Here is a 25,514-nt window from a genome sequence, read left to right on the forward strand (position 1 = left end):
TCGCAACTTGTCCTTGCATGAAGTTATTTTTGTAATATCTATAACTTAGGCTTGTAGAATCAGTGAGCTCTAAAGCTCTGTTGATGACCTATTCAGGAGGGATAAGGCAGAGTTGTACTCTCTTCCAAAGTTCCTTTCTAAGATGACCCATTATATTTGTTTTCATTCTTTCTTAAATACTTCGCAGCTTTGCTAAATCCTTACTTTATCAACTCTAACTTTATAAAAGATGAGTGCAGGGAATTCCTTTAGTCAATACAGCTTTATTTCTGTTAACACAAATATGTTGTCAGCATAGAGCATGCAGCAACTCCAGAAATAACTCAGAATTAATACTGTGTTACAGGACAATTCTCATTTTCACATTAGTAAACATACTCTTCGTATAATGATTTGGAGTGGCTTCCTTACTCATTGCTGGGGAAGGGAGATGAGGGATCTGTTCTGTGCTCTTGTGGAGGAAAACTTGAATCCATCCTATATTTAAATGTTTCTCTTGTTCTGATCACTGCACTTTTCTTTCCCACGGGCCTACAGAGGCGACAGGAGGAGGAGTATTACAACCGTTTGGAAGCTGAAAGGCGCAGACAGCATGATGAGGCAGGACGAAGATTACTGGAACCTGACGAGCCTGGTCTGTACAGACCTCCGCTTCCACGGGAATATGAGCTCCCACCCCCACCCCCTTCATCTAATGCTCCTCCTCCCCCACCTCAGCGAAACACCTCTTACCTCAAAACACAGGTCCTCTCCCCTGACACAGTTTATACTGCCAAGTTTGTTGCATACAATGATGAGGAGGAGGAGGATTCCACTCTAGCAGGTCAGGATAAGTACTCCAGCACAAGAAAATCTTATGGTGACCTTCCTCCTGCCACCCTTCCGCCACAGCAGCCCTTCCGCCAGCCGCGCCCAGTCTCAGATGGCATCTTTCTTTCCACCTCATTCCAGCCACCCTCCGTCAATGCCAACAGTACTGCTTCCAAACCAAGTCATCCCCTTTCCCCATCAAACAAACCAAGTTTCTTCCATCCCAGCAGCTCAAAAGGTAGAAACGAAAAAATGAAATCAGAATCTTTCTCTACAAATCTATCTGCACATTTCCCTCTGTGGTGCTGTAGATATAATCACTTATTCTGTGATTTTTTTTTATTGTTTTTCCCCCCCACTTGGTCACTGTTCTCAGCGTGGTGATCTAACCTTAATCCTGATATCAATGAGAATGCTCCTATTTGTAAACGTTTTAATCTTTTGAATATCCTTGTTCCTTTCCAAACTCTCTCAAAATTCCATCTGTCACACAATGAAGGAAAAACAATCAGTTTGACTGTTGCTCAACCAGTTCCAAGTACTGTTGGTTTTGGCTTTCATTCTGCACCGTGTCAGTAATTGTTTCTTATTTTATTTCATTGGCTGTGCCCTTGATGCTTCTATACATGTGTTTTCCATGCAAATATATAATACGTTTTCTGATTGATTAATTGGGGTGGGGGGCTTTTCTGCTTTCACTACTTGGCACATGGGGGACTCTTACTGATTTAAATATGGTGTGCAAATGGCTTTAAAAGGACCCTTGTGCAGTTTTAAACCTTATATAGTCAAAATTAAGGTGATATTTGGGGCTTATTGACCTAATGAAAACAATTTTCTAGGCAGCACATAGTAGTCATTATATTTCTGCGTTATAGTGCAGTTTACCTTATGCCTGGGGGCAAGAACCTATTTTTCCATCATTAAAGTGCTTTTCTTCCTGCTCCTTCCCTCTTCCCAGCCTGTCTTTGATGTTCCTTTGTTGTCGTCTTTTCTTTCCCTTTACACTGCAAACACACAGCTACACTGGTAATTAGAGCTTTATTAACAATTTAGTTGCATTAATTTTAGCACCATCCATTGCCTGCAGAGCACTACAGTTTTTCTTCTGACTGTACCCAGAACCTGGACACTATCACAGACTGAAGTTCAGTGCTAGATTTTTGGATACCATGGCTAAGTAGGAGAAAGTTCATAACACTTGAGTGTTTGGGTATGTGTCAGTATGGATCTCATTGTGCGTGTGCATCATGCGCAGGATTTTTAAATTGTGTCCATTGGGGCTGCACATGTGTCCTGTGCCTCTTTGCCCTCCTATGTGAGGGCGTGGAAGTAAGAGTGGCCACAACCCTCCCTCAATTCCCTCTTACCACCCATGGCAGCAAGATGGAATCTAGTGAGTGTCTGACCCTCTACTCCTAATTATATTTGTCCTTTTTCTCAGCTAGTTTTGGTAAAGAAAATCTATTTTCATCCTTCTTATTCTCTATTTTCTTGGACTTGGATGATCCAAAAAAACCCCAAAACCTCCATACCCTCCTGTATGGTGGGGCGATGTGTCTCACATCAACCATCACGGCGGACTCTAAATCTTCAGGGTTTAAACCCTGCCCAGCCTGCAACAGACTCATCCCCCTGGTCTACAGGCATGGTCAATGTCTGGTTTGTCTGAAGGATAGCCATAAGTATTCAGTGTGCACGTACCCACAAGGACTCCGCATGTCAAGGGACATGTGGCTAAAACTACACCTACTTGAGCAGTTGATGAGTCTTGTCACACCTGAAGGAGACTACCGCTTCCAAGGTACGAAAAGGGTCATTGTCAACTACTACTCCCTCAAGCAGACAGTACAGCCTAGGGACCAGCCATGAAAGGAAAACCGGAAAAGACGTCATCAAAATCAGCTCTAGCCACATCACACAGACTGTTTTGACACTGGGGCCTTTGGTTTGCTGCTACATCAAGACTAGTTCCAACAAACCCATCATTGGACCGGCAGATTCAGAATTGAGACTGATACCCCAGCACGAGGACAAGATCAAAAGGCAGAATCCATATATGACTTCAGACTTTGAGAGAGACCATTGTGTAAGGAGGAGAACCACCATTCTTCCAAGGACAGAATGTGTAAGACCTCTGCTAAGGCAGGAGTGATGCACAGGAAGCTGGCATTAGCACCAATGAAAGCATTGGTGTCAGTTAGGGGCCAGAGAGATGCTCTCAAAGCATCAAGATCCTTCCATCGACATCGTTGGTAAAACAGAATGGCACCCAAAGCACCACCATTTGAAGAGTATTCTTCTTCTTCACTAGTGTCTGATTATGCTTTTTCCTGGTATTGAACAGTAATGCCTCTCCGCTGCTTTTTCAGAGCAACCCTAGAAGCCTATACTGGAGAGCTTTGTCACAAAGCATCACCATGAAAGAGATGATAGTGGCATTGAGCCAATCAGTCACAACCAGGTCAGTACTGATATAACATGCTTTCCTGGCTAATATGGGCCATATTAGGGACCATCCTCTGAGGTGTCCTACAGCAGATCCCCCTCCTGTATGTCCAGAAAAAGGAGGAGATTAAGCTGCCAAGTGACATCACTACCCAGGCCACCAACAACAGAAAGCAGTGTCCGCACCCAGTGGTGTGAGCGGCAGAAGAACAGTAGCATTCCCATTCTCCATTGAAAGAATCATTTGTTGCTCAGTGAGACTGGTACACCAGCCTCTGCTCCAGCAATTGGCTATTTTAAAGCCTTGGAGGATTTCTTATTTTCTATCACTGAGATCATAGATACTGAAACAGTCATACGAGATAAATCCCATAAAGTCTACATTTTGACTGCATCACCTAGGATTGCACTCCTCATCAGTGAGGGCATACTAGAACCATCTAAGGAGCTCTGACAAACCCCAGCTACCATTCAGCCCACATCTAAGTGGGTGGAGAAGTGTTATCAGGTTCCCCCAAAAAGCTTTGGCTACTGTCACTCCCACCCAAATCCAGTATTGTTGGTAGTTGCAGTAAGCTGAAATAGCTAAATTGATGAAGGGCACACACAAAGAGAAAAATACCAAAAAGGTAGACCTGTTCAAATGCAAAGCCTACTCATCCACCTCTCTGCAACTCGATGTGGCAAACTCCCAAGTGGCGTTTGCCAGTTTCACTTCCTGATCTGGGAAAACATGACTCTCTTCCTGTCAAAAGTATCTTGGGACACTGAGGAATTAAATCATTTTAAGTGTTGCCAGAACAATCCGACAGCTATCCAGGAACACCTCTGACCCATCTGCGATGTTGATAACCAAGCTTGTGACCCATGAGGCAGGCCTCTTGGCTGTTAGCATCTGAAATATTAAAGAGAGGGCTAAGAGACCATAAAGACCTCCTGTTTGTGGGAAGGAAGCTCTTCAGCAAAAGAACAGATGAAGTGGTTCACTTTTTAAAAGACTCATGGTCCTCCTCAAGGTCACTGGAAATTTATACACCAACATCTTAAGGATGCCATACAAATATCAGCCTTAGCAGAGACAGTGGGCTCATCCCTATTTTCAGGTTAGGCAACCAGAGTACCCACCCTGAAAATGATGGTGATACTCTTGGAAGTGGCCATCAGCAGTCTTTGGGAGAAGCCTGGCTCCATTCCATTGGGCTTGGTCCAATATCTCCATCAAATGGGTGTTGGCAATTGCCCACAGCTATCTCATTCACTCCCACACCCATCCCCCATCAACCCTCCTTTCCTGTCCATCTTCAGTGACTCTTCTTACAAGAGCCTGTTTCAAAAAGTTGCCTGGTTTCATCTGGGAGCCACAGATGATGATCCTCATGATTACAGGGCAAGAGTCTTTCTATTACTGTTATTTCCTTATCCTGAAGAAGGGGTGTTTTCATCCTACACTTGAGGAGACTGAACAAATATGTACACCACCTCAGGTTCAGGATGATAAGCCTTGCCTCCAACATCCCATCTTTTCAGGCTCAAGACTGCTTCCTTGCTTTCAGCAGCAAGATCATAGAATCATAGAATATCAGGATTGGAAGGGACCTCAGGAGGTCATCTAGTCCAACCCCCTACTCAGAGCAGGACCAATCCCCAACTAAATCATCCCAGCCAGGGCTTTGTCAAGCCCGACCTTGAAAACCTCTAAGGAAGGAGATTACACCACCTCCCTAGGTAACCTATTCCAGTGCTTCACCGCCCTCCTAGTGAAAAAGTTTTTCCTAACATCCAACCTAAACCTCCTCTACTGCAACTTGAGACCATTACTCCTTGTTCTGTCATCTGGTACCACTGAGAACAGTCTAGCTCCATCCTCTTTGGAACCCCCTTTCAGGTAGTTGAAAGCAGCTATCAACCCTCCCCCACACACACCACATTCTTCTCTTCTGCAGACTAAACAATCCCAGTTTCCTCAGCCTCTCCTCATAAGTCATGTGCTCCAGCCCCCTAATCATTTTTGTTGCCCTCCGCTGGACTCTTTCCAATTTTTCCACATCCTTCTTGTGGTGTGGGGCCCAAAACTGGACACAGTACTCCAGATATATACTTCCATCCCAGCCCACAGGAAGTACTTGAGATTTACAGTCTGACCAAATCGCTACCAGTACAAGGATCTGCTATTTGGACTCTCCACAGGTATACTCGGTGCTGTAAAATGCTTAGCAGTGGTAGTGGCTCCTTTGTGAAGGTAAGGCTGGATGACTGGCTGATCAGAGGCAGATCTCAGTGGAAGGCACCAGCAAGCCTGGAATGCACTATCCGCATTCACACAGGTAGGCCTCCTAGTGAATGATGTGACTGACTTAGAGCAGAAAGAACATACCTGCCTAAAGACAGGTCCTAGTCATTACAAGCACTCATACTTCAGCTAACGTCAAATATAGCTGACAGTTCAAACATGTCATGCAGTGTTAGGCCACAAATTGGCATGCACGTAAATAACATCATTTGATTTCAGCTTTGGCTCATGTCAGCATACTCCCTGATGAGCCATCAGATGGAAGGAAGGTCTCTGTGCCATCATATCACTGCAGAATTGGTTTGATGGTTGGAACCTGTAAAGACATGGAAATGGATACGTGTCTCAGTATCCGTCCCTGACACAGACACCAATCATGGATGCATCAGGAACAGATTGGGGGACTCATTTGGGCAAACTACAAATTAAAGGAACCTGATCTTTAGGCAATATGAGATTATCTGTGAATGTGCTGGAGCTTATAGCCATCAAACTAGCCTGTATGGCATTTGTGCCTGTCCTCATACTCAGTAGTACAGATTTTTCACACACAACATGACAGCCATGCACTACATAAACAATGGAGAACTTGCTCGTTACCCCTTAGCATGAAGGTCATCAAATTCTGGACATGGCGCCATCAGAATAGACTCCTTCCAGGAGTCAGCGACAGTCTAGCAGGCAATCTGTGACCAATCATGAATGGTCCCTGCACAGATTCATCATAAGAGTGATATTCTATCCTGGAGAGTCCCCCATAATAAACTTGTTGGCCACCAGGGACAATGCCAAGTGTCAGAACTTCTGCTTCAGAGGAGGACTGAGTCCAGGATCATTGCTGGATGCCTTCCTCCTGCAGGTGAACAGGCCTGCTTCTATGCCTTTCCAACGATTCCCAAGGTGATTTCCAAGAACAAAAGGGACATGGCCATGATGGTTCTCGTAGCTCCATGTTGTCCAAAGCATTTTTGTCTAACACCTATTACAGATGTCTATTCAACCACCTATCCTGGATCTGATGCCCCAGCACCATAGTAAAATGCTCCATCTGGATCCAAAGTCACTGTACCTGATCGACAGTGTGGCTGTCGGCTGGCTGAATACAACAGACAGATACTGTTCTCTACAAGAATAGGAGATCTTGATACAGAGTAGGAAGCCATGTACCAGGAAAACACATTCTTCTAAATGGAGGAGGCTCTTGATATGGGTAGCTCAGTGTGGTCTGAACCCTGTCCAGGCCCCTGAACCTAGGATGCTTGACTGCCTATTGCATTTAAAGCCAGCTGGCCTTACATTCAACTCATCTAAGATCCACCTCGTGGCAACTTCAGCATACCATCCACCTGTTCATTCATGTGTTAGGTCTGTCTTCATCCAATAGTATTGAAGTTTTTCAAAGGGCTATTACATATTTACCCACTGGGGAGAGAACCTACCCCTGCCTAAGACCTTACTGTACTTCTCTGAACCTCTCTGAACGCTTCTTGCATCATCTCTCACCAGACAGTATTCCTAATGACTATGACCACAGCCAGAAGAATGAGTGAAGTTCAAGCTCTTATGGCCAGATGTCCCAATATGATTTTCCATAGGGACATGGTTGAGACCCCACCCCAAGTTCATTCCTAAAGTGGTCTTGAAATTTAGTCTGAAGGAATCAGCCATGCTGCCCATTGTCTTCCCAAGCCACACTCTGTACTATAGAAAAAAAGAAATTACACTCGCTCGACTTACCCAGTACTTGATGACATTGACAAGACTAAGCCATTCAGGCTATCATCCTGGCTATTTCTAGTTTGACCTTTTAGAATGCCCAGCTAAAGCTATCTCATCGTAAAGGATATTGAAATGGATTACACAATGCATTTTATTGTGTTACCAACTGGCTGGCTGGTATACATTTCCCACCAGACATCAAGACTCACTGCACCAGAGCACAAACAACATTCTCTGCCTGCTTCAGTGATGTACCAATCTCAGAAATATGTAAGGCAGCACTGTGGAATAACACACTGACTTTTGTCAAAGGCTATGCTCAGCTGTGAAGTTTGAATGCGCAGTACAGCAGTCACTGTTCGATTGATACAGCTGGCAGACCTCATTCCCACCATTCTGAGAGGGGATACTTCTTGCCAGTCACCTACTATGAGATCCACACTGACATATATTCAAAGCAGCAAAAGGGTTATTTATCCTACATTTACCATGGTTCTTTGAGATGAGATTACAGTTGGTGTGGATCCCAGGGATCTGCCCTCCATCCCCACATTGAGCCCTCTGATGTGGGCTGTGAGTTGCAAAGGAACTGAGGGAGACACGTAACTGCTCTGCCCTGTATGCACTGGCAGGGGAACACAAGGAGGCACAGGGTGCCTGCACGGCCCAGACACAGCTATTCAAAAAATCCAATCTTGTATGCATGAGGTGCATGTGCACCTATAGTGGGATCCACACTAACTACATCACCTCAAAGAATCACATTTACTGTAGGACAAGTATCCATTCTTTTCAAAACATAGTTCCACATCAAAAATATTTGTACTCGAACTGCTGACTAGTTGTGGCTCTTAAGTTGAATTATATTTAAAAGAAAATATGCTTGTAATAAACATTCTCTTTAAATATCAGAAATGCAATCAATGATGATTAGCCATTTGTTTATTCTAAATAGTATGCTGGAACAGACCCAGCCCTAAAGCCTCTTAAAATTACTAAATAAGTACTTTATTTTTATCCTTTCAAAGTATTTTCCTTTTTCTCTACGCTTGAAATTCTCAACTACAGCCATTTTGAGATTAAGTGTAAAACATGCTTCCATCATAATATAGCTGCTTAAAAATGCTGTTACTTCTCTTTTTGATTTAGTACTTTGAAGGCTGTATATGTGTTTAAGTTGAGTAATTCTGGAACCACTATTCACTCTCCATCTACTCCCACCTATCCACTAACCAATAAACCCTTTGCCTTTTCATTAAATTTTCCAACCCTGCATTCTGCTGACTTTCATATATCAAAAAAGAGAGTGAGCGCAAAAAGTGGAATCTCAAGTGAGACATCCAGCAACGTTTTTGTTTTTCAGTAAACAATCAGGACCATTTCCGAGTCAGATCCATTTATATGGGTTTGGTAACAATTGAGGAACATTGTAGTATGATGCTCCACCTTTAATGACCTTAATACATAAGCCATACAACTCATTCTGATTACTTTATTTCACACTTTTAAAATAGCCTATAGGAACAGGTTAAACACTCCACCTTGATTGCTCAAGCTTCTGTGAAGACTGCCTGTGTAAAGTACAAAGCCGTTTGCACAAAATGCAGACTTTGTTGTGCAGCTTACCATCTGTCCATCTCACTAGCAGTCACATTACTGTTCTTTACAGCTCTTTTCTGCTATAAATGCTAACGCTGGTAAACCACGCTTCTGCAAACTGCACTCTCCCAGCTTCTGCCACTGGATTACTTAAGGGACTGACTTAAAACATTGGTTCCATCAAATTGGGGCATCAAATCTGACCAATTTTAACAAAATTAGATATGGGCGTGAGAACCAGACTTCAGACCTAGATGTTCCCCAAGTTGGAGGGGAGGTGGTGGTCAGATATATGGGACTTAGGTCTGAACAAAAGATAATTCTTCATACTAAAGTATTACAAGTGTTTTAAATATGATTTGAGCTATCCCTTCTTAGATCACTATTGTAATGTACAGTATTAAATTATTAAATGAGTACAATATATGAATATCCAAATGAGTTCTGTTCTTTTACTGACATTTAACCTTTTAATTATCTGCGGTTCAAAATACACCAGTGGAAGAAGCAAACATTTCCTTCTGTTTGGAGAAAGGCTCACAAGACATGACATATACTGTGTCAAGAAACCAAAAATATTTGAAAACAAATTTGAGAATTATGACAGTTAATTTGACTGTCCTAACAATACCGGTGATTTAAGAAACATACTTAAAAGCTGACTATGATAACAAAACTTTTTTGATTGGAAACCTGTGTTTAGTCTTGTGGCCTTTGGAGAGGATTAATATATTATGTAGAACTGTGTATCTTTTATATGAATTTAAAACTAAAGGTGCAGTGCTGTAAGCTGAATGAAACAAGACAGATAACTACAGAAATGAGACATGAATAGTCATCCTCTAAACATTGCAGGTTACAGAGTTTCCAACTATTTTCACAACCTGGCTAAATAAAGATAAAATAACTTAGGAAAATTGGAATTGTCATACTGGCACTTACTAATGCTAGTAGTATTTATCCTAGTTAACTTAGCTGGAGTTGCTGTTCTTACTTCAATAGAACCTTGTGACAGAATTCCACAGAAAAATTGTAGCTGCACATAAGTACATCCTTCTAGACAGTTAATATTTTATTTCATTTCTGCATTATAAGAAATAGCCACAAGATAAATAACTTTATCATGATTTGATACCGGTCACAGTTTGTTCCAAATATAATTTGCTTTCTTACCCCCCAGTTTTATTATTTATCAAGCAAAGTTGCAGTTTTAGGAAGAGGCTGACTACTCTTGACTGAAATCATTATTCTGGCATTCAGGCAAAGCTCCGAAACGGTACTTTTATTCCTTTTACAAAGTTTAGAAACCATAGTTTGAGAGTTTTACTTTTGCAAAGAGCACTGCACCTTTTTAAATATAAATTGAAACTTGTTTTGTATTATAACTGCCATCCGTCAACTGTAACTTTTATATTATTTTGCATAAGGACCAAATCCTTACACTGGATCTACAGGAGCAATTGTTGGAGCCCATGAAGTTTATCGGGATCCAAGAGAGAAGAGATCTAAAAGGTGAAATGAAGACGAGACTCATGAAATATTAATCTGTATTCAGACTAACTAGCTGCTGGTCTCTGGAATATTTTAAATTCTTATAATACCATTTTATACATGTATCTCTGTAAATCTTTCTCGGTAATGAAATTCAAAAGCTCTTATTTAATCCTAGAAAATATTTTCAAAGAGAGCGCTGAGAATATGCATGACAGCATAAAACAATTTTACAGTTGGTTCTGGGATATCTTGGATTATCACAAAATAGAATTTGGTTTTATACGCTTTTTCATGCATGTAGTATTTTAAAGCCAATTAGTGTTGTGATTGTGTGAGTAAACAGAGCAGTCAGTCATCACAAGATTCTTTTTTTGACTACCTCAACCAGACTCATAAATTTGCACGCAAGAGGAGGCAAGCACAGTACACTTTATATGGAGTTTTTACTAAGCTTGTGAAGTGGACAGCTAACAAAGACTGCATTGCACATGCATGTGTGGCTAATTTAGCTGCATAGTGTATTGAAGGTTCACATTGGCTGAGGCAAGGATACTACAGGAGCCTTTAACTTGGTTCCTGCACACCTTGTAAAGTGAAATGGTGGTGTGATGGCCACTGTGCACTTTGTACGGTTCACAGAATAGAGACCCACTCTGATGAGCCTTAAGTGGAGCCAAGTCTGACTGCGTAAGGGCCAGAGTTCCAGACATCTCAGGTGGTGAGGGAGGAGGAGACACCGAGAACTGAGTTCTTTCTTGGTGTGGCAAAAATAGTTAACCAGAGAGGTAGATAGCAGCAAGGATGAAGGAGGAGGCAGCAGAAGTACCTAGGCCACTCTACACTAGAAACTCTGTCAGTATAGCAATATCAGCTAGGCCAGCGGTCTCCAAACTACAGGCCAGATTCGGCCCAGGGCTTCCATTTGTCCGGCCCTCCAACCAACAGGGGAGAAGCGAACAGCTGAGTAGGCACGCCGAGCAGGCAGGGGAGGGGCTGCTGGCAGCAGTTTGCACACGTGGGCACGGGGGGGTAGCTGAGCTGTGCGGAGGGGTGAGTGCCCCCGGGAGCCAGTGTGCCCGCCCCAAAAGGGGAGCCAACTCAGGGGAGAGTTGCTGCTGCAGCCAAGCAGGCATGGACCCCTGCCTTAGATTAAAAATACAAGCCAGATGCTTAATTACAACTCCAATAAATGAGTAAAGAAGATGGAAATTTCCAATTTCATAATGGTTAAATTTTAACTACAGCACTAATAGAACCAAACAGTCCCAACCAACAGTGGGAACTTAAAGCTTCTCTTACCAAAGTACAGCCAAACTTCCAGTCCTTTGTCATTTTCTTCAGCAGGGCAGGCACAGGGAGAAGGGAGCAGGCACGGGGAAGAGCAGACCCAAAAAGGGGAGCCAACTTACAGTACCTGCGTCGATTAACTTTTATACCTGATTTAGAATTTAATACAACACTGACACAGAGTAGTGTTTTTTTTTAATGATTTTGTATATATTTGCATAATTTAATTTCTTTCACAGTCGCTTCAGCCCACGAAGTCCCTTCAAAAATCTAATATGGCCCTCGTCTCACAAAGTTTGGAGACCCCTGAGCTAGGCGGTTGATTTTTTTTTTTTTTTTGCATGGTTGACCAAAGTTGCCAAAGCACTTTTATCCAGTTTTATTTCACTCTCAAAATCAGTATGAACTATACTTGCAAAACAACTTTTTTGATTTATATAAGGAGGGCATGCCAGCATAGCTATATCAGCAAACCTTTTCTGGCCTTAGTCACCCTTTAATCCTTTTTGAGAAGTGCCAGGTAGTCTCATCCACATGTTCCGCTACCAGAGATGGTCATACATGACTTCTGTTTAATGGCTCCTCTGAATGACAGCCCTGTATTGTCAGCATTAAGAAATAGCCTTGCAGGACTTGAATCTAGATCTTCCAGTTAGAAAGCAAGAGGACACCAGATAAGATTATATGGATGCAAAGCTTTTATATAAAAGGATGTTTAAAATTAGGTTTTGTAACAAACCTTTTGTTTCTTCCAGTCAAGACACAGATTTACCTGGAGCACCAGAGAACTTGACATTCAGGGAGCGCCAGCGACTTTTTTCCCAGGGCCAGGATGTATCGACTAAAGTAAAGGCTTCTAGGAAATTAATGGAACTGGAAAATGAGTTGAACACAAAATAAGATAAAAGCACCTTATCAAATGTTACTGAAAGATCCCTAAAATAAGGGTATGGGATGGGGCTGTTCAAGACGAGACTGTATTGTCTGTGAAAGAGTGAGTTTGATTCCTCTGTATCTAAGACTGTTAATTGAGATTTAGAGATGTTGCTATAGCAAGAATACTGATTACTTTACCAAGAGCTTGTGGTTTATACAATTAAAGCACTGTAAAATTTTAATTATATGAATCACGTGAAGGTCACTTTTTTCTTTTGTTTTGGGGGTTAATTTTTTCTGCAATAGACCAAGTAGCACTTGTCAAAGATAAGTTCTGTTTCCTGGTCTTTTACAGACATACTTTGTTTTAGCTGCTGAGCAGAGCGAGTGAGAATAGTTTGAACTGCCTAAATTAATCTGTGCACTAGCTGATGATATCTATAGGTTGTTTGACACAGAAGCCAATCTCTGGGCTGTTTGACAAAGGTCTACGTTTATATATACAAGTTTGACACATTGTATGCTGTTCATACAGACTATTAGCATATCAGTACAAACCTCTTATCATTACCTAGCATTAGAGTAAAAGGGTTTGCCTGGATAAAGTCTTTGAGTGAAACAGTTTTAATCCTATAGGTGTTTTGTTTGGGTCTAAAATGGATGCATAACAGAAACTGTTTAATCCATAACCATGGAAAAGCATATACATGCATACATCCCTCTTGTAAATGACGTGTCTGGTTTACAAACCTCCTTTTAAAAAAACAAGAACAAAACTGGAGATGAAAAACCTTGGGGTTTTGTTTAACACTGTATTGAAATAACAGAATATAACAAGCAATAGATAATAGGCTACGTTAGTGGCCCTATCATAGCTAGGACCAAAATGTTAAATGTTCAAGATGGAAATAATGATTCCAGGTCCAAAGCTAGCAGAACTAAGGCATGCATTTTCCAAGGAGGTAGAATAGGGAGTATAAGCAACTAGCCACGGCGCATCATTGATGGAGTTTGTTATAGCAGCGGAGCTACATACTACTGTTGGAGAAGAAAAATGTTATAGCATACAGTAAGACTGATGTTTGAAATATCAAATACGATGTTGCTGGCTGTGAATATGAATGTCAGTGAGATGGGTTGACTTATTATCCTGACAGCACACCACCATTATTAATATTGAGAAAGTAGTGCTAGTCAAGCTGTCCTTCATCTATCTGGTTTTACTTGCATCCTCTTATATTGTTATATACTGTAGAGAATCTTCTCAGCAGTTCAAGCTATTTTTACATATTGATAGCCTTATTTAATTTTGAATTGTTGGATTCTTTTTGTTCCTTCCACTGTTGTTTCTTCAGCTATGCATATATGGCTGATGTTGGGGATAAGGACCTCATCAGAGTTTGTTTCTCTTTGTGTGACATTAAGACAAAATATATTATTGTGATTCCAAACAAATTTTCTATTTGCAAAGCCCTAAATTGGGCTTTAGATGATTTTTCTGTATCATATTGTTCTCTTATAAATATATATTTAGGGAATTATGCACACTTCCAAATACAGAGGGGTAGACTTTCACTGCCTTAGAAAAGAAATCACTTTTAATAAGAGTTGTATGATAAATAAATGCAAGTTAATGAAAATTGGAGTGTAAATATTTGTTTTTTACATATTTCAGGTTTCTTATTTGAAAGTGTGCTTTTACCGTTTCACCTGTTAAATATGAAGTAGGAGATTAAACCGGTTCAAAGTGTTAATGAAGGATTTGCATGCTTGCTGTGTCTGTTAATCAGGAAAAGCAAGCCTCTCCCAATTTATCTTGAGAACACTAGCAGCCTTACAGTGACAAAATACTCTTTTCTTCAGAAAAAAAATTTAGGCTGTGGCTGGAATACTGTTGCTGCTAGAATCTGAAAAGGCTTAGCAAAAAAATACATAGAACCTTCAGTTGAGTGGATTTGGCCGCTATTGGGCATTTGGGTCAAGTGTGAATATGTGTAAAAGTGCTTTTCATATTTGTCTGTGCATTATTATGGAAAAACATGAAAACTGCTGTAGTTTCCCATTTCTACTGTATTTCACTTGCAACCTATTTTTAATAAACTTTGTATTGTATTTAACATTACGTTTTATAGAACTTTTTGTAATTGTGTTTTTATTTAATGCTGTATTAACACATTCATACCGTAAATTACTAATACTCTTTACTATACAGTTACCCTATAGGTATTCAAAGAATGGATACATAACTTGCTTTAAAAAAAGTATATACAAAATCAGTGTAGCCCACATTAAACACTGGTTAACTGATAGATCTCAAAAAGTAATTTTTAATGGGGAATCATCCAATGAAATTGATTCTAGTGAGATCCCACAGGATCTGTTCTTGGCCTAATGTAATTCACTATTTTAATCAATAATCTGGACCAAAAATATAAAATCATTACTGGAAAAACAAAGTTGACACACAAATTGGAGGGGTGGTAAACTATGTTTTACCAGTTTTACAGGTTGACTTAGATTGGTTAGTAGATGAATGACATATTTTAATGCATCCAAATGGAAAGTCGTACATCTAGGGACAAAGAATGTAGAATGCAGTTATAAGATGGGAGACACTATCTTTCAATGCAATGACATTGAAAAGAACATAGGGGTCATGGTTGATAACCAGTTGAACATGACCTTGGAGTGTGTTGAGGACACACAATTCTATAAGCAGAGGAATATCAAATAGAGTAGAAAGGTGGTATTACCTCTGTATACGGCATTAGGAGGCCATTCCTGGAATACTGTGTCCAACTCTGGCATCCACACTTCGGAAAGTCTTCAGTAAAGAGCAGAAAGAATAAAAACAAGTAGTGAGAGAGTTATGAAGCTCACTTTATTAGTTTATCCAAGATGAGAGATGACTTGATCACAGTGTACAAGTACCTACATGGGGAAGGGGTTTCTGATATTAGATGACTTTTTAATCTAGCAGCAAAGGAATAATGAGATCTAAAGGTTGAAAATTGAAGCTAGACAAACTTGGACAGGAAATAAGGCACAAATTTTTAACACTGAGGGTAATTTGCCCTTGGAATAAATTACTGAAGGAAATGGTTGGATTTTCTTTCACTTAAACTTATCCAGTCTTGATTTCTATCTTTCTTAAAGCTAGGATGTAGCTCAAGTAGAGGCCGATGCAGAGGTTACTGGGTGAGGTTTTTTGGCCTGTTTTATACAGGAGGTCAGACTAGATAACAATGGTTCCTTCTGGCCTTAAGATCTAACGAAAAGTGTTACAAAGAAGGTTGCATGTTGTCTTGCAGGAGCACCATGCATGGCTTTAGACAATTTTATTTCTCTCTCTTTCAGGAGTTATCAAATTTGACCTTTTCCCTCACTTTGTCAGTTTGCAGATGACATGCAAACGGAGTAATTTGGAAATCATACAGGTCAGGTCACTGATACAGAGCTATCTGGGTCACTTGTAAGCTGGGTGCAAGCAAACAATATGTTTTTAATATGGCAAAATGTAAACGTATACACCTAGGAACAAAGGATGTAGGCCATACTTACAAAATGGGGGACTCTCTCTTGAGAAGCAGCGACTCTGAAAAAGTTTTGGGGAAGTTCTATGGTCTGTGTTATACCAGAGGTCAGACTAGATGATCACAATGGTCCCTTCTGGCCTTGGAATCTATAAATCACATTTATTTAATAATCATAGCAGTAAAACGTGGTGCTTCTTTCATTAGACAAGACATGACGCAACAGGCAGATTAAGCAGATAAACAAGACTGGGAGAAACAAGCTAAACGGTAAAATGAGCAATCTTTTTGTACAGTAAGTGGGAGTCTCTGCCTAGTCATGCCTAAATGCCTGTATCTTTAAAAAAGACACTTGTAACATGTAATTTTATAAAACTATTTCTTTCCACCCCAGCTTCCTGTTTTTTATAGAACTGCATTGAGGGAGGTTAGTTCATGCATTTCCTAAGAACCATAGCCTTTCCAGTAGTTTGCATATCAAATACCACGTATGTGTATGGTGCTTTTCTGTAAGAGACCTTTAGACTAGCCCTGAATTGATCCTTGGGATGGACTAGGGGAGGAGGGCAAGGATCAATTTGGGATTTTTGCCGTTTCTTACAGTTTGCCCTGAGGTTCGTACTCATGCTCTTGAGCCACTGCAGGACAGCTTGACACTGGCATAGTTGACAGGATTCACATACCATATGTCAATTAAGTTTATAGATCATAGCCCCAGCACTGTGAAAAGTTTAAACTAGATATTGATAGCTTTAAAGAATAGACACGAGTGAACCACAGTTCTATAATGGTCTTGTGAAAAAAAGACCTTGAAAGTTTGTTTGCATTACGTGTTGACCAGGTGTTAGGGAAGAAAAGGTAGTGGTGCCCAAGGACCCTCCTGTCACAGTGTCTAGAGTAGTTCATAGCCAAACTCAGGTCAGACTGTCAGAAAACAGGGCAGACACCCCAAACTGGTGGCATATTCTATAATTAGATTTCACCAAGCCAGTAAGGGTCACTATATTAGTCTGACCTGTAGTCACAAATGGTTTTTGGCTTTCCAGCGCATCTTGCCACCAGACAAACTAGAGTTTCTGAAGAAAGGTTATTAAAACCAAAAATCACTTCACATTAGGTTACTCCCAATCCCAAAGGGTTGGTCACTTACCCCAGGACAACGGATACTCTGGATCTCACATCAGACAATGCTGGCAGCCAATCTCTCTGATAAACTAACTAAAGGTCTATTAGCTAAGAAAAAGAAATGTTATTGAGAAGTTAGATCAAATGCATTAACAAGTGAGTCAAAGTTTGTAAATCCAACATGATAGCAGAGATGTAGTAGTCTGCTAGTTCTCCATAAGTCTCTCAGGGTTACCTAGAATAGCTCTAGGGATTTCTGTCAAATCACTCAGTTTTCCACCCTGTCAGAATCCATCAGTCCAGAGATACAGGATCATCCCCTGGATTCATTTTTACAGCTGTTTTCTCCGGAAAGCAATCTGGCAAGTGTCTCCACCTCAGCAGGTGCTCTTCCTTTGTTGACTAAATGCAGCCTGGGTCTGTGGATTTCCCACAGTCGAGCACAATGACCCATGCTTTGAAGTTAGCATGCTTCTTCATTTACAGTTCCAAGCCTCCAATCCTGTTTGATAGGCAATCTAATTACAGATACAGACATAATGCATTCAGTTACAGCAATCCAAACAATCTTTCATTAGTTTTCATGAAGTTTAAGCATCAAGTAATACACCTTTGATTTAGGATTAAGTACAGGGCATACAGAATGTAATGTGATAGTAAACAATATCTACAACAATAACGGGTTATAGGTAAGTGAAGACAATGACATTAACATTTTTTGATATCCCCACACAGATTAATAGTCCTATGCCTCCTAGCCCACTTAATATTTCTTTGATATCCACACACAAGTGAATTGGCCTATGGCTTTGATTTGAGCTTGTCTGGCAGCATCACACCTCCTTCCACAGATGCCACAAAGGAGACAACTGCAGGGATACTGGCCCAATTGCAGCTTCAAATAGCCCAGGAAGTATGTGAGCACCAACTGATGGCCGAACTCCATATCGGGGAAACCAAAGCCTGCCAAGTCAGCTGAAGAGATCCCACTAGACTATTGGCCTCTGGCGGCTGGGAAGGAGCTGTTACAGCTATTGTCTGCAGGCCAGCGGGATGCATGACAATCCAGCTGCGTTCTGGAAATGCGGACAGGGCTGCTACATATATGACACTTGGCAGCTGTGTACACGCTCATTTGTTATTGCCTGGTTTCTCTGTTCTAACTCTTGTTTTGGATGACTGGTGTTGCTGGCCCCTTACATCCTTCTGCCTAGGGGAAGCTAAGGTGTAGAAACTACTTTTTAATACTAAAGGGAAAAAAAGGGTAATGGGGGGGAGAGATGAAGGCATGGACAGAAAGGGTGCATGTGGGCTAAGTGGCTAAAGCTTAGTGTATGTCTACATTGCACTCAGGAAATGTGATTGCAACACATGGAGACATACTCAAGCTAGCCTTGATTGGGCTAGTTCCATTAGGCGCCGACTCCATGCAAAAAAAATATAAAAAAAATATAAAAAAAAAAATTAGTGGGCAGCTCCCCCCATCAGCTCCTCCCCCTCCTGCCGCAGATCAGCTGTTCAGCAGTGTGCAGGAAGTGCTAGGAGGGAGGGGGAGGAGTGAGGGCGAGATGTGCTCAGGGAAGCGGTTGGGGGGGACAAGGCTGAAGTGGGGGCAGGGCCTGAGATGGAGCGGGGATCAATCACCCCCCAGCAACTTAGAAAGACAGTACCTCTGGCTCACTCACTAAAAATCGCAGTGTAGCTGTACTCGGGCAGCTAGACTCTTGTTTTTAGTGAGCTAGCTCAATCAAAGGTAGCTCAGGAATGGCTACATGGGCTGCATTCACCCCTCCTGATTGCAGTGTAGATGTACCCTAAGGGAGGTACAGTAATGGGGCTATAAAGCTGGTCTCCCAAAGCCTAGGTTTGTGAGTCCGGGCCAGACCTCAATTTAGCCGAGACTTCAGCTCCGGCTAGAGTTAACAAAAAGTTGGGTCTTTGAAAGAGAGATTTATTACCTGAATGGGTGTATCCTCATCTCTTGATAACATTTTTTTTTAATAAGAACTAAACCCAGAAATGGATTCTTGACTTATTTCTGATCTCCCCATCACTAGTTTTAAATTAATCTGCAGCTCACAATTCCCATGCTATGGCTGCAGCATGACAACTGGTTATTCCAGTATGAAGTTGTGATCATAGTTAGGAAAAAAAATCCTCTTACTGAATATGTCTCAGACAATGTTAGAAGAGGGGCTTTACAGGACCAGAAGGAGAAAGCATTTAACACTTATCTCATACGGCTCAAGGCATCAACAAGAATAGCTTGGCAAAAGATCAGGATCCTGGCACCTAAGGCACAGTGGGAGCTTCTATCAGGTGTGATGGAAAATGTGCTGTTCAGTGCATTTATGAATCCTCATAATCTGTATTTCGTATTTTAAATTTTAATGGCTCTCTGGCTGAGCACTGTGCATGAGTGAATGTGATTGCATGGAGAACTCCAGCTACCAGTAAGTAACCCAGTTTTCTCTCAGCTTAGAGAAAAAACTCTACCATCTGCTATAGAGAGTTGCACTGGCAAGTGTCTGAGCGCTGGGTCATTTAGAGGCTAAAAGGTACTGTCAAAACTTGTGAAGGATTTGTTCAGGCATTTATTGGCAGTTCTGTTCAACCTCCTGGTTGAAAATAAAAGTATGTCTGTTTGAAACAGTGAGAGTCATTTAAACAAAATGAAACATGGATCCATGTCCCTGAAGTTTATTTATCTAACATCATTTTATTAGGAAGCAATAATGAGATCAAATGGTCAGATGTTTCGTAAAGCTTCAATGATTGTGTGTACAAAACTGCAGACTCTGATTACTATCTAGTGCACTCAGCCAATTTACTATCTTGTATGCAATACAAAAAGAATCCAATGACATCCAGTGGTGACAGTCTCATATGTTTGGCACTGCAGGGGCAGAGACAGGGTCACCATTTGGCAGACTGTCAGTAGTCATTTCCATCCTTTTAGTTTCTAGTTACTGCATGCAGGAAGGCAATAATATATACACCCACACATTATAATGCTGTGATGGGGAGCTGATTAATCTAATGGTCACTGTGTTAGGGTTAATGTAAAGAGCATTAGTAGTTTATGGGCCTGTCCTGAGTACTTCCGTTATTGTAGGATTTTATACTGCCACCCATCAGTGAAGTATCTGAATGCTTTCCATGTAAAATGGATAGCAAGAGCAAAGTCCCATGAAGTCTCTGAAATGTCTCCCTTTTGGCAGTAAAAACTCTTCTTGAGGTAGGGTTCAGTTTTGTTTTTTTTCGGGGGCAAGGGTTGGAAGGGATTTGGGAATGAAAGGGGTGTTTGAACTGAATGTCCCTTATGGTAGGAAGGCTCTCTCTCAGAGGAAGGCCAGACAGCAAGACTGGACTGATCTCTATATGGTTGTTCCATAGCCAGATCCTCTTGACAGAGAATGCTGTGTTCCCAGCTCTCACATACTTTATCTTGGGCTTTAAGATCTGCATTGTCCCAGAGGAGAATAGTTATCTCAGTGGTTCACAGATCAAAATTCAGTATTTAATGTAATAATGACTTGATTAAGATGTAGCTAAGGTCTGTGTACACCCCAAATAGTGACAATCTCTGCAGTACCTGTGAAAGTTCTAGAGTCTCTCGGTTAGTGGAAGAACCCACTGAAAATCTCTGGGGAAACCCCAGTCTCACATCCCCCACCCTCAAAGATCCTTACAACAGATGCTTCTCTTCTGGGATGGAGGGCTCACCTCCAAGGAGCCACAGCCCAGGGCAAGTGGTCCACACAAGAGGTCATGCTCCACAAGAAAATTCTGAGGCTGAGGGCAGTTCAATATGCTTGTCAACACTTATTTCACACCATGTAGGGCCACTCCATCAGGGTAATGCTGACAACAGGACAGCAGTGTATTATATCAACTGGCAGGGTGGAGAAAGATCCCAGTCGTTATGCACAGAATTGCTAAAGCTGTGGAACTAATGCATTTTCCATCCGATAAAAATCTCAGTTCTCTGTCTCCAAGGCCTCCCGAATACAGCTGCAGACTCCTGAGTAGACGCTTCCTTCAGGATCACAAATGGGAGCTCAACGATTGTCTTCCACAGCATCTGCCAAACGTGGGGTCTCCCAGAAGCAGACCTCTGTGCTACCCCAACCAAAACAAAATGTCCTTTTCTGCTCTAAGGGGGAGGATACGGCCACAACTCATGGAGAGATACTGTGATAATACAGTGGCCCTGTACTCCACTGTATGTTTATCTGCCTCTACCTCCAGTTCTCAAGACCTTATTCAAACTGCGTCAGGAAAGAGCTAGGTTATTCTCATAACATCATCGTGGACAAGACAAGTGTGGTCCTTGAACCTCCTCAACTCCTCTGTATCTCTCTGACTTCCTCTCACAAAACTCAGGGACCCTGATCCATCCCAACCGCTCCTCCTTAAACTTGAAAACATGGTTCCTAGATGGTTCTCGAGCATGGAGCTAACCTATTTGGATAAGGCCCAGACAGTTCTCCTATCTAGCAGGAAACCCACTACTCACAAAACTTACCTTTAGAAGTGGAAACGCTTCCACTCCTGGTGTTCAATTCATTTTTCTCAAGTCTCAGAGGTTCCACTCTCAAATCCTGGGCTACCTGTTGGATTTAAAGATGCAAAGTCTATCAATGAGCTCAATCAGAATACATTCAGATGCTATCACAGCCTTCCACTCAACTACTGAAGGCTGCTCAGTCTTTGTCGACCCTATACAGCTAGATTCCTCAAGGGCATACACAACTTATTTTAGCCTGTATGGAACCCGACCCTGCAGCAGGACCTAAATTTGATTCTCAATGCCCAGAGACAACCTCCCTTTGAACAGATGGCTACATGTTCTCTCCTCCATCTCTCACTCAAGTCTTTGTTCCTCATAGCCATCATTTCAGCTTGATGAATGGGAGAGCTCTCCTGTGCTTTTATGGCTGACTTGCCATATGCCAGCTTTTTACAAAGACAAGGTTACAATGCAACTTCATCCTCAATTCCTCCCGAAGGTCTAGTCGAAATACCACATTAATCAAGAGATTCCACTGCCAGTGTTCTACCAAAAAGCTCACACCTCCAGCGAGCAGACCAGCCTTCATACGCTAGACTTCATAAGGTCCCTCACTATCTACCTTCACAGGACTAAGACTTTCCAGGCCTCTCCTAGACTATTTGTATCATTTGCAGAGAGGATGGAGGGTCAACCTATTTCCACTCAAAGGCTGTAAAAGTGGGTTTTGGGTTGCATCTTAACCTGCTATGAATCCACTGGGATGCATCCCTCTCACAGAGAAATAGCACATTCCATGCAAGCTCAGTCCATTCATATAGCTCTACTGAAGGATGTCCCCATAACAGAAATCTGTAGGACTGTAACTTTGTCTTTTATTCATAACTTTGCCAAACATTATGCCATCTTACCTGCTTCCAGGGATGATACTACCTTTGGTGACACAGTCCTCCAAACTATCTTGGACTTGCCTCCTCAGCACTCAACTTCTCCTTGAGTTACTGCTTAGGAGTGTCCTATGGTGGAGCATACATAGCGACATATACTCAAAGACAGAGATGTTGCTTGCCATATGGTAACTTGAGTTCTTTTAGATGTTTTGTCCCTATGGGTGCTCCAACTCCCATTCCCCCTTCCCTTAGCTGTGGAAGCTCTGCTTTCACGGTCGAAAAGGAACTGAGTGGCAGCAGGCCCATGCCTCCCAATATGACCTCACTTGGAGGCCCCACAGTGCTACTCTGTGCAGGTGCGGATCCACATACACAGCCTTGCATTCTCCGGTTGAGAGCGCAACAGACATGCGTGCATCCTATGTTGGAGCACTCATAGGGACAAAACATCCAGAAGAACTGAAGTTACTATTAGGTAAGAAACCTCTCCTTCTTCATCCAAGAGTTTATTTCCTGTAGGCTTTCTGACATTTTAAAAGTGGCAATGGTTGCATCCACTGAGAATGAATGAATTAACAGCATATCACTGGCAGCTAAGTCCATGACACCTCTCTCTCCCTCTCTCCAAGTAATCTCAGGTAGATATTGAAGAGGAGAAAATAGTATGGATCCCTGTGGGACACTGCAGATGATGGCCTTTGGAGAGGTGGAGCAATTGAATTACCCATCACTATTCTGAGTTCTCCTGGAGAGGAACAATTGGAGCACTGTCACCATCTACTTCTGCTATGTCATATAGGCAGGTTAGTAGAGTACCTTGTCCATTGTGACAAAGGCCGCAGAGAGGTTTAGTAGCATGAGCATGGAGACCTTACTTGAGACCATGGCCATGAGGAGATTGTCTTTTAATGCCACTAGAGCAGTCTCTGTGCTGTGCCCTAGTCTGAAACCCAACTGTGAGGCATCCAGGATGTTGGCTGATGTCACATGGTGTTGGAGCCTGGTGGATCCCACTTTCTCAGTTATTTTGCCCTGGAAAAAGAGACTGAAGACAGAATGGTGGTTAGAGAGATCTTTGGGATCAAATTGACTTCATGGGGTTTGAGTGAACTATTGCATTTTTAAGGAGTTTGGTAGTTGTGCTTCTCTGAAGGAGGCACTGAATATTTCCATTCTGCACTACCTTTTACCAGCCAAGAGGGCTTGGATCCACTTCACAGGTTGTGGCTCTAATATTTTTCAGGGCTTTTAGAGTTTTGGCATGTCTGATGTGGCCAAACTCAGTCAGGGGGTGGTAGGTTGATGATAAAGCCTGGTCAGCCAGGACTTTCTTTCCTAGTTAGTCCCATAGGTATTCTTTTATCTATCAGCGAATTGTGCCAACAGCTTTTCACAGCAGTTGATGCTTGGGTCGGCCTGGACCAGGGGTTGGCAACCTATGGCATGCGTGCCAATTTTTAATGGCACGCTGCTGTCTGCCGGGACAGCAGCGTGCAAGTAAAAATCCTGCCTGGCCTGGCCCACTCTTCTCTGCCCACCGCTCTCTCCTTGCAGGGCAGGCAAGCTTCCCCACCCCCACCCCCCGCCTCTTCCCCCAGTGTGCAGGGTTCCTGCCCCTCCTTCTCTCTCTCCCTGCGGCCGATCAGCAGACGACCCTTGCTACGGAGTGGGAGAGGGAAAAGTGGAGCCGCAGCGCGCTCTCTACTCCGGGGACCTTGGGGGTGGAATCGGCATATCCCCTCCAGCCCCCTGCCGTGAGCGCTCAGGGCAGGGGGCTGGGAGCACCTCCACAACCCCAGCCCACACCCTCCAGCCCTCTGCCCGGACCCCTGCATTCCCCTCATACACCTCCAGCCCTCTGCCCTGACCCTGAACCCCTTCACACACACCCAGCCCTCTGCCCTGACCCCTGAACCCTCCTCACATATCCAGCCCTCTGCCCTCACCCCTGCAGCCCCGTGCCCTGACCCCTGCACGCCCCCACAACCGCAGCCCTGACTCTGGCACCCCCCACACATACCCAGCCCCCCACCCTGACTCCTGCACCCCCCACAGATACCCAGACCCCCCACACCACATGCCCTAACTCTTACACCCCTCACATCCACATCCCCACCCTGAGCACCAAACAGGAGCTCCTGCACACACACACCCACATTCCCACCTGCACCCCTCGCACCAAATGGGAGCTGCCCAGGTAAGCACTCCACACCCCAACCTCCTGCCCCAACCCTGAGCCCCCTCCCTCATTCTAGCTCCTGGCCAGACCCTGTACCCCAACCCCCAGCCTGCTCCTTCACCCCCAGCCCATGCCAACAGGCGACCCCCAGGACTCTTGCCTGAAGTGTCTGGGGGAGTCTCATCAAGCAGAGAAGTGCAGGATCGGCAATGGGTTTCGTCCCCAGACTAAAAAGGAGCAGGACTTTCGTTTAAAGCAGCTCCTCATGGAGGCAGCTCTTAGCCCTCAGCCTCCTGTGGCGCACCAAGATCCGGCACCGAGTGTCTCAGTGCGCAGCGCCCTGGTGGCAGCAGTGGGACCGGCACCGTGGTTGGATTCTGATCGAGATCCGCGGCACCAGCGGTCCCCAGCACCACAACCGACATCATTGGCTCGGCACCACTCCCATTCTCCCGGCCAGAAGCAGCACCGGAAGCCAGAAAGGGGTGGTCCACCTCCGCAGAGACCAGCCTCCTTGGAACCGCCCGTGGAGACGTGTCCCAGAGGAGAGAGTCCAGGGGCACAGCCTACGGCCTCGGCACCATTGACTCTGGCCCCAAGGGGAGAGCCATTGAGTCCAGTACCGCTGGACTCCCAGACACGCAGCATGGTTGAGGTCCAGTTGCCATGTACCCCGGATACTTTTGCAGCTGCAAGGGATCTTATTGCCATGACGGCATCAGCATCCCCTCAGCCACATGCCAAGGCGCCG

The 25,514-nt window shown here is 43.1% G+C and overlaps 1 protein-coding gene and 1 long non-coding RNA gene across 22 annotated transcripts in view; one reads left to right on the plus strand and one right to left on the minus strand.

Moving 5' to 3' along the window:
- AFDN (afadin, adherens junction formation factor) overlaps nucleotides 1-14,640 on the plus strand; it is a 213,269-nt gene extending 198,629 nt beyond the window's left edge. For 8 of the 18 annotated variants that reach the window (XM_073337925.2, XM_073337926.2, XM_073337929.2 and 5 more), the window contains 3 exons: nucleotides 538-1,048; nucleotides 10,294-10,378; nucleotides 12,403-14,640. In XM_073337925.2, the coding sequence (XP_073194026.1) occupies nucleotides 538-1,048; nucleotides 10,294-10,378; nucleotides 12,403-12,547 (741 nt within the window). In that variant the 3' untranslated portion in view covers nucleotides 12,548-14,640. The remainder of the gene's footprint in view (nucleotides 1-537; nucleotides 1,049-10,293; nucleotides 10,379-12,402) is intronic. The other 10 variants (XM_073337933.2, XM_073337934.2, XM_073337936.2 and 7 more) reach the window with 3 other exon arrangements.
- LOC140909202 (uncharacterized) lies at nucleotides 256-22,778 on the minus strand. Of its 4 annotated transcripts, none has more exons than XR_012158132.1 (6): nucleotides 22,606-22,778; nucleotides 21,710-21,794; nucleotides 17,207-17,699; nucleotides 16,085-16,205; nucleotides 15,277-15,347; nucleotides 256-531 (listed from the first exon to the last, which is right to left on the minus strand). It is a non-coding gene; the product is annotated as an uncharacterized LOC140909202 (long non-coding RNA). The 4 variants fall into 4 exon arrangements; XR_012158130.1 differs by having other exon boundaries at nucleotides 17,207-17,289; nucleotides 17,417-17,699; nucleotides 21,710-22,778; XR_012158129.1 differs by having other exon boundaries at nucleotides 21,710-22,778.
- Nucleotides 22,779-25,514: the final 2,736 nt, after the last annotated feature.

This window comes from Lepidochelys kempii, chromosome 3 (genome assembly GCF_965140285.1).
Source record: "Lepidochelys kempii isolate rLepKem1 chromosome 3, rLepKem1.hap1, whole genome shotgun sequence".
Taxonomy (NCBI): Eukaryota; Metazoa; Chordata; order Testudines; family Cheloniidae; genus Lepidochelys; species Lepidochelys kempii.